Consider the following 17809-nt stretch of genomic DNA (forward strand, 5'->3'; position numbering starts at 1 on the left):
AATTTTTATTCAATGTACAAAACAATTTTTAACACATATTCGTCCATGCTATGTTTGGCATTTAATATTGCCGAGTTTCCCTCTGGTAAATTAGCATAACTTATGTATTTTTAAATAGTCAGTCAGTAAGGCAGCTAGTAAGCAGAACTGAGTGTTTGTATTAAAAAAAAAAAATGTAGCCAGAAGCTAGAAATAAGCTAGGAGCAGTTTATACCTAAGTAAAAAGGTTGAAAAGTTCAGTTCAGTTACTCACCTTGGAAAGGTGTTGAGGTAATGTGATTTGGTTTGAATAGGTACCAACATTTGTTAATCAAGAGAGCAGCGAGTCACTCTGGCTGACTAACTGAAGTTAGACTGTTTGTATTTCTGAACCCTCCCACCACCCCTAGCTCATCCTTTAATTTATAGGCAGGTGCCACTTTCACAAAAAAAAACCAAAAAAAAACCCAACAAAAAAGTTATTGAGAGTTTGATCAATCCCCTGTAGGCCACTACCAGACATATAGTGACTTCACTAATACATTTAAAGGATGTTAATCAGACACATTCCTACTCCCATAGCAACCTAAAACTTAACTAGGAACTAAACAAAACTGAGATGAAGGCAGCAGTCCAGCAGCAAGAGGGGGGCTTCCCAGTCTTTTGCATCGAGTGTCACATGTATGATTTTTTACCCGGTGAGAAGTTGTACATGTGCATGCGATGCAAAGAGCTCCTGGTTCTCAGAGAATGAGTCAGATATCTGGAGGCTAGAGTGGCAGACCTGGAGGAGCTGAAGCAGACAGAGAGGTATATAGATGATTATTCCGCAAACTCTATTCTATCTGACACCTGATCATCTCAGCTCTCAACAGACCTCGCAAGCATAATCCTCCTCTTCATGCTCTCCTGATGTATCCTCCTTTTTCACCCCTCCCTGCTCTCTCACTTGATTCATTAAGTTCATTGAAAATGTTCTCCTCACTATTCTGTTATTCAACTACTAAGAAAAAATGTTTACTGTTCACAATACTCTACTGTTCCCAACTACCATGTTAACTCCATTTGATTATATGCTAATTGCATATTTTGTATGATAATTGCATATTTTGTAAACAGTTATGATGGCTCTACCGAATAACGGTATATAAAACTCTACAAATAAATAAATAAATAAAATGAGACCTTCAGGGACATAGTAGCCAAGTAAAAACTTCAGACTGGCAGCACTGGTGCTGCCTTGGAGGAAGAAGGTCTCATGATTGGAGAGCATCAAACTTGTACAGCAGGAAAGGATCCTGTAGCAAGGACCTGCTCTCCAGGAGATGCATTGTCCTTTTGCACCGAGGATATCTCCCCAAGGCCTACAGCCCAGGAGGGAAGAGTTAGGTCGGCCATCATAGTTGGTGATTCGATTATTAGTAATGTAGACTACGGGGTGGCTGGTGGGCGTGAGGAACGCCTGGTAACATGCCTACCTGGTGCGAAGGTGGTGGACCTCACGCGTCACCTAGATAGGATTTTAGACAGGGCTGGGGAGGAGCCGGCTGTCGTGGTACATGTGGGCATCAACGACATAGGAAAATGTGGGAGGGAGGTTCTGGAAGCCAAATTTAGGCTCTTAGGTAGAAAGCTTAAATCCAGAACCTCCAGGGTAGCATTCTCTGAAATGCTCCCTGTTCCACTTGCAGGTCACCAGAGGCAGGCAGAATTCCGGAGTCTCAATGTGTGGATGAGACGATGGTGCAAGGAAGAGGGATTCAGTTGTGTTAGGAACTGAGGAACCTTTTGGGGAAGGGGGAGTCTCTTCCGAAGGGATGGGCTCCACCTTAAGAAGGGTGGAACCAGACTGTTGGCGCTAACCTTCAAAAATGAGATAGAGCAGCTTTTAAACTAGAACAAAGGGGAAAGCCTACAGTCGCTCAGTAGCACATTAATCAGAGAGAGGTATCTTCAAAGGATACTAATGATGCATTAGAATTAGGGCATCCCGACAGTGAGGTTCCAATAATTAGAAAAGTAGTCCAAGTGCCTGTAACTAAAAACTCACCTGAGCTAAAAAATTTTAACTTATCCTTATCAATTAAAAAGCATAATGAAAATACAAACAAAAAACAAATTTTGAAATGTTTGTATGCTAATGCCAGAAGTCTAATAAGTAAGATGGGAGAATTAGAATGTATAGCAGTGAATGATGACAGACTTAATTGGCATCTCAGAGATATGGTGGAAGGAGGACAACCAATGGGACAGTGCTATACCGGGGTACAAATTATATCACAATGACAGAGAGGAGCACTCGGGAGGCGGTGTGGCGCTTTATGTCCGGGATGGCATAAAGTCCAACAGGATAAACATCCTGCATGAGACTAAATGCACAATTGAATCTTTATGGGTAGAAATCCCTTGTGTGTCGGGGAAGACTATAGTGATAGGAGTATACTACCATCTACCTGGTCAAGATGGTGAGACTGACCGTGAAATGCTAAGAGAAATTAGGGAAGCTAACCAAATTGGTAGTGCAGTAATAATGGGAGACTTTAATTACCAAATACAAAACTCTCTTATTAGAAAATCCCACGATTTGAAATGAACTGTATGAAAACACGTGGTGTTTAGAAATTTTTTAGAAAATAACAACGCTGTAAAGTTTTCTCATATAAATTTAAGGACCATCATACCACCCCCAGTGCTCACAAGTTAAACTTGCATTTCATGCACTTTACAGGGTCACATTTAATCAATTGGTCCAAAGGAACTAGCATCAAAGTTCAATTATTTGTATTTTTTGTATTTTTTACTATATATTTAAAAAGGGGTCAACTTTCCTTATTTGCAGATTGTCGGGGTTGCTCATCCTGTAGCTGTCAGAGACAGCTATGGGGAGGGGGAACCAAACTGGGAAAAAAGGCACCTAGAGCCTAGCTTTAAAGAAGAAAATAGGGGCAAACACTCCCTGGTGAGGGAAATAAGAAGAAAAAAAAAGAGGACTGAAAAGGAAAGTTTCTTCATAATTTCTCTGAAGAGGAAATGTAAAAGAGGAGGGGTTTTAACCCTTCCTGGGAGTGAATAGGGCCTTCAAATTTGGAGGCCACTTGGGGAGAAAAGAAAAAGAAACCCCCAAAGGAAAACTCAAACACACTTCTGCTCCTCTATCAGGGGACAAAAACTAAACTCAAGAGCAGGGGAGGGGGTGGAAGAACTGAGGCTGGGGAAAGAAAACCACTAATTGGTCTGACTGATGGCACTTACTGGGGCACTGAGGGAAGGGGGGGGGGGGGGGGGTGCTGGATACAAACAAACAGGAAAGGAAAAAACCCCAAACAAAATCCAGTGACATTAAATTTCAACTAAACAGTAAGAAACCAACTAATCCTGCTGTCCTTTGTTTTGTTGGAGGAGGGGTGTAAGGCAAGAAAGCACAATCAATGCACAAAAGAAAAGGAGGGAGGGGGGGGAGGGGGAACTGGAGCCCCAGGCATAAAGGAAGAGTTGGAGGAGGTGAGAGAAGGCTAACTAGAGGCAGCCCTCTCACCCCACAGATGTTACCTCTCTGTTTCTTGACCTCGGGCCTACATGACTTTGTTTATTGTCCTGCTCTGGGCTGGGGTTGAAGGACTTTGTTTTTGTCTTCCTCACCTGGCTGGGGCAGGGAGCCTGCAAATCAGAAAAAAAAAGAAGAGGGGCGGGGGTAGTGTGAGAAGGGTGAGCAGGAGCAAAAGTAAAAGGTAAGCAAAAGGTGGGCGGGTCGGGAAAGTACTACAGCGCTACCAGGCCCATGCAATATGGGCGCCTGTAAAACAGGTGCTAACGACTGATCAGTGTCCCTCCACCTCTCCAGGGCGTGCCATGCATTATTTAAACGAGGGGCTGTGCTAAAAAGGAGGCACTGTGCAGTTCCTAGTGCTTCCTGCGCATAGGAGAGGTGGCCGTCAGCCCAGGCTGGGGAAACAGATCCTCAATACGATTGCCCATTTTCCCCTGCCACCAGCACTAGATACACGGCCTGGACCAATCTTGTGCGTCAGTATTGGGCGCCCAGAATTATTTTTTTTTTATCTTCTTCTGCTTTCTGTGATTCCTCATAGTATCGTGACCATAAGTGGAAGAATCACAGAAAGAAGGACTTTTTCATTTTCCAGTGAGCTCTTGAGTGCAGCACAACGTTGCAATGGATGCATTGGCCGTGCAGGAAATTTTTTGACTCGTGGGGATTAGGTAATAGCCTCATCTATATGGAATTTACATGTGATAAGTGCTGTTAGCTACGTGCTCTACTGGACACGTTATGCGCCTGTGGGAATGAAAGGGGAGGCCTTCCTGTTCCGAACTCCCAGAAAGCAGGTAGCAGCAATGGAGGTGTCCTCACTCAGGCCAGCAGCGAATCTAAAAGCTAGTTCCAGAGAGCCAGGTTGTAGGGGAAAGTCTGAAGCAGTATCAGAGGAAGCACAGGCACTTCTTGGGAAGGAGGAAAGCAGCTGGAGAGGACCTTGCCAGTGACTACTACTCAGTCTCTTCCTTCCCCTTACAAACATCTGCACTCTCCCTTCTCCACCTCCAGGCTCATCTTAGGAGCCACCAAACTAGAGAAAATTAAGTAAAAGACAAGAGTTACTGCTCCAGTATCAGAAGTTAAAAAAAGAACATAACAAAAACAAAGATTAAAACTAGAAGAGTAAGGGTAGCCCTACTCCCACTACATTAAAAAGCCTTTTTAAAAGTAAAAAAAAAATAAATATATATATCTGATTAAAACTTTAAGAAATGCCTGAAATTTGAAACAGTCTCCAAAGACAGGCAAAAATTAAGTGCGGGTGGGGAGGCTAGTGAAAGAAACAGCCTACAGAGCTCCCGGCGATCTGCGAGCAGGGCACAGAACCAGGGCTGCATTTTTCTCTCTCTTCTGTAAGGAGAGCAGTAAGAACGGCAGAGGAGGGAGTTTCATGTTGACAGGACCCGCTCACAGTTCTCCCGTTTTCCAGTTGTTTGGCAGGTCTGAGACGACTGGCAGACGGGCGATTTATAACTGTCAGGAAATTCCCCCCACCCCCCAATAAGCCTCCGATTGGAGCTTTCAGATATGATCCGACAGCAGCCATAGCTTCCGCCCCTAAAAGCTTGGCGCCAAATTTGAACTGCCAGGAAGCAGCGGGCTTTGGGCTCAGCTGAGCCGTAGTTATTTAGGTAGGTCCCTCACAGCTCGCGCAGGCTGGATTCTTTTCTCTGAGATCCTCGGTTTCCTGATTGACTTTTCTTTGTTTTGCAGGGTGCGGGTTGCCATGGTGGAAGGTCCGTGCTGCAGACTGAACGGAGAAAAGCTCCGGGGCCGAGTCTCCGCGGGGCAGATAGTGCAAGCTGTGCGGGGCAGCCTGCCCTCGGCTCAGGTGAGGAAGCCGCGGGGCGAGGGCTGAGAAACTAAAAGGGGGAACGGGATAATGCTGCCCTGATTCCTCAAGTATTTCATTGGCTCACCGATTTCCTGATAACCTGTTAAAAAGAGCTCGTGGTTTGCTGTTGCCTCTAACCACCTTTCTTCCTCCCCCCCCTCTTTTGCCTGACAATCCTGATTTATATCCCCTTAATTTGGTAAAACCCAGTTGTTTAATTCTCATCACCTTATGCTGTACAATAAATTGGATAAGATTTGCTACAATTAGCCTAACTAATCTGAGTGGAAGCTGATCTGTTAATATCTCTTGGGCAAACCTCTTGACTCCCTCACCTCTCCTTCCTTCAGACCATCTCTTCTAGAAACGATAGGATTACCATTTTATCCTAGGTCAATTAGAAGAGTCTGATCCAGTCCTGGTTTTTACTCTTTTTGCATGTGGAGATGTGTAATTATTGACTTCCCTACAAAAATAAAGCTACAAATATCTTTTGCCTCATTGCTTGCATAGAACTGGGTCAGCCTGTTTGGTTGACCTGTGGTGAAGTGGGAATCCTTAGAAATGGGCAGTGGGCTGCATAGAATGATGCTGTGAGAGCTTTGAATTTTCAGACCCACCTCCATACCACTCACTGTGTAACTTTGAGCAAGTTGCCTACCCTGTCTGCTCAAATCTACAGTGTAAGGGTATTTTGATCATGTATCTTGTACAGTGATGTGTAATTAATAGTACAATTTAAAAGATTAGCTGGCATTTCATCTTGAAGAATTACTAGTAATAGCAAAATGATGGTTACAAATATTTTATTTAAAGTAATTTAATATGCTTAATTGGCTGTCATGCCTTTTACTTAGTATTGTAGTGCTTTGTGGAACAGTAGTTGGATGATGAGAAGATTACATACAGGCAAATTATACACACACACACTAGTTGGTAACCCACTGTGGAGCTGCCCATCTGCCTCCATATCCTATTCTACTTCTAATTTTAAAACTTCATCCCAATATGTTCTGTGGGAAAATGAGGACTGGGCTACACTAAGATGTCAGAAAACCATGACATCCCTTCAAGATATCGCATTTGAGAAATATATATCTAGAAAAACTCTGGGTTCTGTGCTGGCTAGGGCAGAACAGCTGCTGCTACTTCTGGGACCTGGGTCCAGAAGGAGCCAGTAATGCTCCTCTGGTCATGCCCAGGAGGAGCTGCTGCAGTTGGAGCTGGCCCGAGACCAGGAGGAGTCCATGCTGATGCAGCTGGGCCTGAGGAGAGCAGCAGGGAAGAAGGAGAGAGCTAACTGGTAAAAGTAGGAAAAAAATTACGCCAACAAAAAATTAAGTGCAAAAAAAAAAAAAAGGTTAAGGAAAAATGTCCTTGCCTCCTAAAAATTCTTGATGTCTAAATTTTTTTCTAAATGTTTTTTTCCCCCCATCCTTGGCTATAGGTATATAAAAATGTATGTACACTATATATCACCTATATTGGAAAAGGAATACTTTTATTACTGTGCTATTAAGGATCTTGATAGCACAAAATCTTAATATATAAAGCACTAATTTACAGTATCAAAAATATCAAACAGTTTACTGGATGTATGAGAGGAAGAAATAATTATATTTCCCCTGTTTTAACATTTTCTTGTTTAATTTAAGGATTGCCTCTAATACATTGCAGAGGTTGAACTGGCCACTATGCCTTTGAGCTGGCGTGGTCCAGATGTACTGACAAATTCCAGCAGATGCCTTGCTCTGCACCAGCTGGAAGCTGGACTGTAAGGGACACAACATTAATTTTGTCAGCGCGTTTGGGAGGGTGGATGAAAAAGCTTGTAGAAAGCTGGTTAACTGGTTTAAATGAGGAAAAATAGTGGCAGGGGTACAGCAAATCTGCAAATAGGCATAGCCTAGAAGTTGGTGCAGCCAACATTACTTATCTCCAAACTACCAATTAGGGTCTATATTTTGCACATTGTCCTTTTAGCCTCTGCACTAAGAAATCATCCTTTCTTGACCTGAATCCTTACCGTGCACAACACTATTTTCAGCACCCATAATGAGGCAAACTATTCAGGTCACTAAAGTACATCCAAGCAGACTTTAAATCATTTCTCTACAAGCCTCGGTCCGATGTGCTAACTGCAGAAAATTATGCCACGCTATGAACACATTGCCGAACGGTGATAGGACTTATGGGACCTTTTGGCAAGAAAAGATGTTGGGAATGTAAACCAGCAAGGGTGGTTAATGAGCTGTGAAGATTCAATCCTCCAGATCTCTGTGATGGGAGTGAATATTTGTTTTGTTGTGGCGGTATTTTTTTTTTCCTTCTGTTAACTGTTTTATGCTAGAAACATGTAACACATGCTGCATCTTAAAACAGCAGGAACGAAAAAAAGGTTTTCTCTTGTTTAGCATTTCTACTGACTTGGATATCATAACTGATGGGCCTCTTCATTTTGACAGCTGTTTCTGCTCCTGTCTGACAGCTGAACTCTTCAGCAAAAAGTTAACGTGAAACATAATGTAAGATGTGTTCGGTAATCAAATATCCCTGCCCATGCTATTTTTGAAAAAAATAAAATTGCATTACTTGTGGAGTTGCTAGGAAATACAAGTTTTTACATGCAACTTTGTGTCTGAGTGCACAATATTCTTTCTAAAGAAAGATGTTAACAGAAACTTATTTTAGACTTCGCTATGGTCTTGTTTGATTCATTTTTTTATTTGAATTGGTCAACTACAGACTTTCGACTAACTAATAGTTGATGCTAAATGTTTCTAAATAGCTCATAGTAAAGCCTTCAGACAAAATTGCAAAGACAGTTTTGTTCCCTGCATAAGAGGGTCCCCTTTTTTATTCCTCAGCCCAGGAAATAAATGTTATAATTTAGAAATGATGCCAGCAGTTTGGAAAGAGACTGTTTGTTTTTTGTTTACAAGCAGTATGCATTCCTGGTAGAAATCCAGAGCCATTGTGCAAAAGTGGAAAACCAAGAAGATGAACATAAGTGTTCTGCCTTTCAAATCCATGGGTTTATTGAACAGTGAAGATTTTTAAATTGGTGGACTTCACCATTTGTGGCGTCAATTATTTATCTTATTTATTTGGCTAGATTACCTGCCATTTTAAACTTTCATTGCAGCGTGCACTGCTAGGGCTAGGAAAAGGCATTTGTGTAGCAACTTACATTGCTACAAGATCCCTACTACACTTATAATAGTTAAGAGATGCAGCCACCTCTGGGATCAGCCTGCCTATGTGTTTTTGGTGACTGGTTTGCAGCATGGCAGCTTCCAAAGAGGAGGCAGGAAAATAACCTAAAAACACAGACGAGGAACATTTGGTCTGTCCATCCTGATCATTTTGTTCTGGTCATGGCTGATAACTTGATCTGTGGCCCTTCTCCCTTGTGTCCATCTCATGCATGGTTGAAGCCCATTACTCTTTGCCTCCTACCAGCAATGTCAAAAGAATATTCCAGGTGACTTCTGCCTTCTCACCCTTCAGCTTCTTATGGTGCCCCCTTGGCTTGAACTTTTCATTCTGTAGCCAATGCTTCCTTCTGGTTTTTTTACCGAAGCCTGCTTGATATCTCCCTTTCCCTCCTTTCTTCTAGAGAGCACATCCTTGGCTCCTTCATTCTTGCTATGAACAGCATATAGTGCAGAGGGGTGATGTGGTGTTGCTGCTGTTACTGGTTAGTCTGTTGCAGAGACTCACTTTGGGGAGCTGGGGCCAGATTTGCCCCCATGCTCCTGGGGCTTCATTCCTGAGCTGTGGAAAATAATCTGTCTTTCAAGGCACTAGGTGGTGTTGAGAGATCTCCAGACCTTCCAGTAAAAACACACTGAATGAATTTTTGTTTCTCTGCACAAAGTTAATCAGTAGAGAGTTACAGACTGGGGTAGTGCAGTTCAGTGCAGAAAAGAAAAATTCCAGTCATGGATACAGTTACTGGAAAATGTACAGAAATCCCCTGCACTACTGGGGCCCAGTCCTCCAGAACTGCCTGTAGACTATTCTGGAGTACGTCCCCTCAGGGCTTTCTTCATACAAGTAGCTGTTTCTGAGGTGCAGACTCCTGTAGACTCCTCTCACGCAGCAGTTCCGAAGCAAGGTTTTAGTATTGGCAAGCTTTCCTTTTTGATTTCAGTCCGAATGCTTAAGAAATCAGTTTATTACAATGAGGAAACCTCTCAAAACAGATGTGGCGTATGGGACTAACTCCCCTCCTTTCACAAGATCTTTCTCTCGCTTCCCTCTCAAGATCCTCCTTGGATCCCAAGAAAATCTTCCAAGTCCCTAGGACCCTAGAGCCCCGTTGCTGGGTCCCAGCCACCCTCGGGATAGGGAATGGAGGAAAAGAACATTGATAACCAAATGGCCAAAGAAGAAAGGCAGATATAATCAGGAAGGGATACTCCAAAAGTGCTATAGTGCTCCAAAAAGAACTGGGAAGTACCCCCAAATTTACTTCACAATAATTCAATGAAAAATGATACATTCATACAGTTACATGGAATAAGTCCTGCGCCTAGCAATAGTTATGACTTTTTTTTTCTTAAACACATTTTGATTATACCTTTTATTACCTGCCAGGCACAGGACATATTTTATTTAACTGTTTGAACGTGTCGTTTTTCACTCTGTTTGCTTCAAAAAAATGTTTTAATTGTTTTGTTAGGTTGATTTTTGGGGATAGCCCACAGTTCTTTTTTTGGGAAGAAATCATGAACCAAAGTGGACTCGTGTGTTCTGAGACCCTCTCTGGTTTTCGGAAGATACCTCTCACTGGCGAGTACCGTGGGACACTGCACATTTCTACATTCTGCCCTCCTACATTCAGGGTCTGTGAAAAGATCAATATCTATAGTAAGGGAATGACACCCCCTACATACAAATGTAAATTTTGACTGGGAATCCTAAGGACCTTTGATCTCAGACGATATTGAGATGGTACCAATGATTTAGCCAAAAGGCCTGCCACTGATTAAGAGAAGAGCTGTTCTTTGCATGGATGTTTTTGCTGTGGCCTGACTTAGGAGGGTGAAATCTGTTCAGTGTACATAAGTTATCTCATTTTGCATTAAGTGAGGTAAATTGACAGCTTGATTTTTTTTCCAGACAAGTTCTCATTTGTTTGAGTAAACTGAAATAGATTTATGATAAGAGAGCACCATCTGTATTAATACAAACGGGTGCTTTTAATATATTAACTGCTGTCACTTTAAGTAAGTCTTTCACATGCAAATCCTTCATTCACTCCCTTCATATAAATTGTAAATAAAGCAGGGAAAGGGACTTCTTTTATTTAGCGTTTCAGAAAGTAAAAGCCACAGGTATGCCAATCCATTCTTGCTTTAGTAAAACAGCATGGACTCAAAGTTCTTGGACACTATAAAAGAAAAATAGATTTTTGGGGTTAAAACTTTAAGAAATAGTGAGGTTTTTGATTCTGTGCATTTTAAATTTATTAATTTTGTGGTTAACACCATTGAGGTATTTTCTGATCAAAGCCTCTAGCTTTTTTTTATTTTAAACGTTTTTATTGAGTTTTAAAATACACAACAATAGTAACATCACTAGGGGGAACAGGGCACTTGGCTCCCCCCAGTTTGTGATAGACAATAAGAATAGCAAGAACAGATAGCATTAATACTACATGAACCACAACTACCATTTCCAACGAAATCCCACTTAGAAAGCCCCTTACGGGAGCCCCTCCCCCACCCCACCTCCCTAACCCGCCCACAGGTCTACATAGTACATTAATAACAAGGATTTCCGTACTGGTGGAGTTCTCATCAACGTCCAATAACACCCAGATCCTTCAATAGTTAAGAATAAGACTCCTGGCCCGATGTGGCAACACTTGTATGTATACCATCCATATCTGAAGAAAACGGCGACGATGCTGAGGACTGGACTTTGAGGTCAAATGGTCCATTTGCAGCATGCGATGAAGATGATTCCTCCATGTCCAGTAGGAGGGACAAGAAGTCTCTTTCCAGTTAATCAAAATTACCTTTTTCCCTACTGCAAATGCCTTCCGGACAAACCAGCGGTGTTCAGGTTTCCGAATGACAGTAATGGGAATACAGTCAAATAAAATCAGGTAAGGGGAAATGGAAAGATTCACTGATAATAACCCATTCAAATAGTGCACAATCTTCCCCCAATATGTTTGGATACCTGGACATTCCCAGAACACATGAAGCAACGAGCCGCTGGGACACGAACAACGCAGACAGGACGCTGACTGCGCTAATTTCGCATAAAAAGCAATTTGTGGGGTCACATAAGCCCGAAATATCAACTTCAGTTGCATCTCTCTATAATACATATTATTGGTGGTCTGCATCAACCGTTTCATGCTGGCCTGGAGTACCCCACTGGGAACCTGAAACCCACCATCCCGCTTCCACCGCTCCGACACTGTGCGAAATACCTCAGCCGAGGTAGAGAGGCCTATCTGCTGATAGTAGACTGACAAGGAAGGCCCACTAACCGAGCCCAACTTAAAAAACTTTTCCAACGCATGCAAGTGGGCTAAATCTTTATGTATGGCCGGTATTGCTTGGAAATAGTGTCGGAGCTGTAAGTAGCCAAATAAATGCGTATTGGGGAGGCTGTGTTCCGCCTGAAGGGCAGCAAAGGGAAAGGTGGTCCCCGAGTCGGCAATCAAATGCCCCAACCTGGTAATACCCAACCTCTGCCATTCTCGAAATACCCGAGACTGCGAACCTGGTGTAAAATGAGGATTCCCCCTAATGGGCAAGAGAAACGCACTATAGGCTGAGAGACCTAGTTTCTGAGTTAAGTACCGCCAGGCATGTCGGAGAGGTGCAATGAGTGGGTCTCTACGGACGGACTCCGCCAAATCTACGGCAGGGCACATGAGAACAAAGGGAGGAGCCAAAGGCGCCAGCAGCGTTTGCTCCGCCAAGCTTTCCACATAATTAGCATCGTTTGATAACCAGTCCCTGACCACCCGGAGATTGGCTGCAACCTCATAACGGTGTAAATCGGGTACCTCCATACCCCCCCTTCCCCATTTTAGTTGTAACCAACGTAGCGGTATTCGGGCCTTTTTTCCCCGCCACAAAAAGACACGCACCAAGGTATCTAATTTTCCCACGTCGCGGCTTGCAATATGAAAGGGAAAATTCTGCAAAACGTATAACCACTTGGGCAATATAATGAGTTTAAATAGGTTAACACGCCCTCCCATCGATAAAGGAAGTTCCCTCCATCGCTCCAACTTTTCCCTTGTTAATTGCATTAAACGGGGTATGTTAAGGGAATATATAGCGGCCAGATCAGTGGACAGGAATATCCCCAAATATTTTAAGGCCGCTCCCGCCCACCGCAGAGGGAAAGTACCCCCCCATCGCTCACGCCACGCCGTACTCGGATATCCCAAAGCCTCCGATTTGTCCCAATTAATACTAAGCCCCGAAAAAGCTCCATAATCCTGAAAGAGTGTCAAGAGCGGTGGAAGTGAATCCTCCGGCGAGGTAAGAAAAATTAAAATATCATCTGCGAACGCTGCGTATTTAAAGATCTCCCGAGCAGTGTGGGAATAGAATTGCAAACCCCGAATGGTCTGGGTTGCCTGCAGGGCCAAGAGCAAGGGTTCCACTGTGAGCAAAAACAATAAGGGGGATAAAGGACAGCCCTGACGCGTCCCACGTCCCACTAACAATGGCGGTGAAAGTTCCCCATTCACCATCAGGCGGGCCTGCGGATCCGTATACAGCAATTGAATGGCTTGCAGGAAGAAACCCTGGAAACCCATTTCCTCCAGTAACTGGAACAGTAGACCCCATTCAACTTTATCAAACGCCTTTTCGGCATCCAGGCTGACCACCAAAAAAGGCCAGTCAGTGCGTTTGCACAAGGCCATCGCCACAGCCACTCGCCGGATGTTGGTAAGCGCATAACATTGCTTAACAAAGCCTACTTGGCCTGGTTGAATCAGTGAGGGTATTATTGTACTAAGACGGTCTGCTAGAATCTTTGCAAGAAGTTTGTGGTCAACATTCAGCAGAGATATCGGGCGATAACCCGACGGATCCATCAAGTCTCGTCCGGGCTTTGGGATAAGGGTCACGTGCGCCACGTTTCCAAAGTGCGGGAACGACCCCTTCTGTATTAAAGCCGTAAACACTAAAGGAAGAAGACCCGACAAGGGTTCTACCAAGCATTGATAAAATTCCGCATTATACCCGTCCGGACCAGGAGTTTTAAATGGTTTCGCCTGCTGAATGACTTTCCGGATCTCTGCTTCCTGAATGGGTTCATTAAGCCATCGCTGTTGAGCAACCGTTATGGACGGGATGTTAACTTTCGCGGAGAATGCTTCCCATTTATCTGGGGACCACCCACCCGAAAGGTAGAGTTGTGAATAGTATTCTTGAAAGGTGCCTAGAATGTCGGGAGTGGTATTTACTATCTTCCCCGCCTTTGTGCGTAAAGCTGGCACATGTCTAGAACCCCTGTCTGCTCGAACGAGGTTTGCCAACAGTTTTCCCCGATTTATTCCCTAGTTGATAAAACTTGTGCTTGTAATAAAAATACTTTTCATTGCCCTCTGGTGTAATAATGCATTGATGGCAGTTTGCAAAGAAAAGTAGTCGGATCTTGCGTGGGCAGAGGGACGCGCCAACCACTCCCGTCGGGCTTTGTGTAATTGATTATGCAAACGGAAAAGTTGCTTATCAATGACCGCCGCCAATGGGCCAACATAGGAAATGAGGTCCCCACGCAAAACTGCCTTCGCAGTGTTCCAGAACAGCACCGGATCCCTAAATGCCTCCTTATTCCAGGTTTGCAAAGTCCTCCCAACGCTCACCCTGACGTTGCCTGGAAAGCCGGTTCCTGCGCTAAATAATAAGGATTTTCCAGAAAGAACCTTGATACGAAGACGCGACTGTGAGTTCAATCCAAATGGGTGCGTGATCAGAGATTATCACATCACCTATGTCCGCCCCCAATCACCCTTCGAGAATAGCTGCGCTCACATATATGTAATCTATACGAGTTTGAGTCGCATGCGCTCTAGCTATTGTGGGTGAACCCTTTCTCAGCGGTGGGAGTGGTCGCCAAGATCTACCAGGTTGCAGCGTGTCTTCAAGTGACCGTACCTGCTTACTAGGCAGAACATTCGCGGGGCCTTCGGAAATTCTGTCCCAGGCGGGGTCCCGAAGGGCATTAAAATCCCCCCCTACCCACCAGGTTTTTGTCCAGATAGGGGAAGAAGCACTCGTTGCAGGCAGTTATAAAAAACTTGCCGGTTGCGAATTAGGAGCAATATACATTACAGATCACTATGGGGGTCTGGCCCAGCTCTTCCTCCACAATGAGGTATCTGCCCTTCGGGTCTTTAATCTCTTTTATAAGCTGCCATGGAACACTTTTCCGTATTAAGATAGCTTACCCCCCGCCGATTTGGAAGTCCCTGAGCAAAATGGACAGAACCCACCCAATTCTGCCGCAATTTGGGATGTCAGCGCTGTGAGATGTGTCTTGTAAAAGGGCCACATCCGCAGATTTCCGTTTAAGGGCCTGAAGAATTTTATATCTTTTAACAGCGTCTGTATACACAAACGTCCAGGAAAAAAGCCTAGAGCCCAACCTAGCCCATTCCTCTGGGAGCAGTGGCAAAGATGAACGGATTCCAGCAACCATAATACCAGGAGGGTTGTCCCAGCAAAGACCCCCCGAGACATTTTACTGTCACCCAGCACGGAATAATACAAAGCCAATAAACTTGAAATTCCCACCCTTCCCAACCCGCGTACAGTGTATCCCCCACCCCTCGCACCCCCGCCACCCGCCACCCCCCTCACCTCCCCATCCGGCCCCATCCCCCTTCTATACCCCCCCCTTGTGCCCCACCCCTATTACCCACCGCCGACTCCCGGTTAACCCCAGTCTGGAAACCACGTACAACACTATTAGCTCCCCCTCCCCCATCCCCACCCCCACCCAGAAACCGAGCCCAATCATGACTTCCAACCAGTGAACATCAATTAGACATTAGGCAAACAGCATAATAGAAAACCAAGCAACATACATCTGCACAATAACTTCAACTTAAACATTCCAAAACTTTAAATTGAACTCTCCGCACCCTCCTGCCCCGGACTAATACAGGCCCAACCCCAGACCTTTCCCATACATGCCCCCTGCATATATAGAAGTAAAATAACCAGCCCGTGTCAGGGCGAACCATCTGAAAAAGCATGCTAAACATCCCCGGTGGCCACTCGCACACAGAGGGGTACCCAGGATCATGCCTGCCGGGCTCCCCCATGCGCGATCCCACCTCTTCTGCCCACCCGAGCCCCCTAACCCACAGCAACACTAGTCCAGCGATGGCGTCCCAGCGTAGTGTTTGTAGTTTAAATTTTTGCTCGCGCGGCACAGGTGGAAGTACTGACAGTTCCTCCCTTCGTCCGTCGTCCTCCGGTCCACGACGAAAACATCGGTGCCCTGACGAAAGCGTGGAAAGGCTCCTCACGAGAATACTGCTGCCAGGCACGAAAGACGAAAGACCCGGACATACTCCACTCCCCAGGCCTCCACGCCTCCTGGGGGGGAATCAGCCCGCGCGGCATGCACCTCACATAAAGCAGCAACCAGAGTCTTCAACGTTGAAAAAAAAAAAAAAATAACCCAACCTGACTGCCAACCAGCCGGGTCTCCGACATCGGTTCTGCGACCATTCCGCTGCGCCAGCTTAAGGGAGGAAAGTGCCCGCAATGCTTCACCACAATTACTTATGTCCCGGGTACAAGGAGAGAACCGAGCAGCCTCAGCACATGCGCTCCGGCGGCCATTTTGTGCACATGATCAGTTAATTAAGCGATTTCGGAGGCACTCCGGCCCCCCTGGGCAGACACGGTAAGCTTTTTAATGTATTCTTGTAAGTCGGATCCGGTAGTAAACCAGCGGGGTCCAGATGGGCTCTCAACCCGAACCCTGGCCGGATACACCAAAAACGCCCGATGCCCTAGGTTGTGCAGCTGAGCACATAGTGGAGAGAGAACCCGCCTCTGAGCTGACAGTGCCGCTGAAAAGTCCTGGAAGACCAGGATTTTGTGTCCCTCATATTTCAGCATCTTACCCCCGCGGACCGCTCGTAGTATCTCTTCTTTATGTCGAAAATTTAAGATTTTAGCTATGACCACTCTAGGGCCGGTCTTGCTGTGATTTAGTAGTACCCAGACGATGAGCCCTCTCCACCCGAAGTGGGCCTCGAGATTGGTCCAGCGCTAGTTCCTGAGTGAGCCAGGATTCCAGCCAGGTGGGTAGTTCACGGTCAGGTAAGGATTCCGGGAGCCCTACGAATCGCAAATTAGATCTGTGGGACCTGTTTTCCAGGTCCTCCAGACGATCCGTGTGAAGGGCCACTGTTTTCTGCAGCAGGTCCAGTGCCGCCTGTGTTTGATGAAAGCCATCCTCTGTATCAGAGACTCTGCGTTCAATTTCTCCAAACCTGGTCTCATAGCCTGCGATGGAAGCTGACACTTCTCCCAGCTGCTGTGAAAGTTTCTTAAATTCTGGCTCCAAGGCTTCTACAACTGCTGCTTTGATGTCTGCCCAAGTGCCAGGGACAGGTAAATCCGGCGGGCCCTGCTCATCCTCCATAACCGGATCAGTAGGCCGCAGTTTTTCTTTTTCTTTCTCTTTATCCTTTCGAGCCGTTCTGGTCGCCATGGCCACAGCAAACTTCACCAAGCAGGTAGTATAGTATAAAAAATTTAGGTTATGGAATGCTGTTTTTATGGCTCCGGATCATTGGATGGGGATGGATGAGGGGAATAGGAGCCAGAGAGAGAAACCTACATCCGTCCTCTCTCACAGCGTCACGTGATCTCCTCTAGCTTTTTAAGATGCCATGGAATCTGAACCCTGCTGTGGAATTGTGGGAAACCAAGGGAAAGCTGCCAGCCTGTGCAATGGGTTGACGTCTTCCAAGTTCTGCCTGGTATTCCACCATGCTGCTGGGTCCCATACAATGTCAAGTCACCCACCACCTTTTTCCTGTCCCACCAAACCATCATTGCCATTCCCTCAGTTTACAGTGAATATCCCAGTGCTTGCATGCTACTTTTGTTCTCTGTTTAGCATAAAAACAGAGGGTAACAACCAGCACTGTGCTGCTCATTATAAACGCAGAGCAAGCAGCACTGGCAGAGAGGGGCAATATCAAGGTAGCATTTGACTTGATCTGGATGGTGAGAAGGTGCGGTGGTGGGTGGTGGGTATCCGATGCTGGGGAAGAAAGTGGCGGGTGGGTATAAGAACCAGGTGGTTGGTGACCTGACATTGGGTTGGGGAAGGTGCATAAGAGGAGGTGGCAGGCAGCCTGATTGGGGGAGGGGAGTGGAAAGAAATAGCTAGGCCAAATAGGAAGGCAGAGGGTGCCTGAG

General features: G+C 45.3%; 1 protein-coding gene across 4 annotated transcripts in view; it reads left to right on the forward strand.

Annotated features, from left to right (window-relative positions):
• The first annotated feature begins 3889 nt into the window (after positions 1-3889).
• The window catches only part of NEIL3 (nei like DNA glycosylase 3), a 218238-nt gene continuing 204318 nt past the window's right edge, over positions 3890-17809 (forward strand). For 2 of the 4 annotated variants that reach the window (XM_029580162.1, XM_029580421.1), the window contains exons 1-2: positions 5014-5163; positions 5246-5363. In XM_029580162.1, the coding sequence (XP_029436022.1) occupies positions 5259-5363 (105 nt within the window). In that variant the 5' untranslated portion in view covers positions 5014-5163; positions 5246-5258. Of the gene's footprint in view, positions 4198-5013; positions 5164-5245; positions 5364-17809 lie in introns of those variants that run through there. The other 2 variants (XM_029580256.1, XM_029580341.1) reach the window with 2 other exon arrangements.

This window comes from Rhinatrema bivittatum, chromosome 1, assembly GCF_901001135.1.
Source record: "Rhinatrema bivittatum chromosome 1, aRhiBiv1.1, whole genome shotgun sequence".
Taxonomy (NCBI): Eukaryota; Metazoa; Chordata; class Amphibia; order Gymnophiona; family Rhinatrematidae; genus Rhinatrema; species Rhinatrema bivittatum.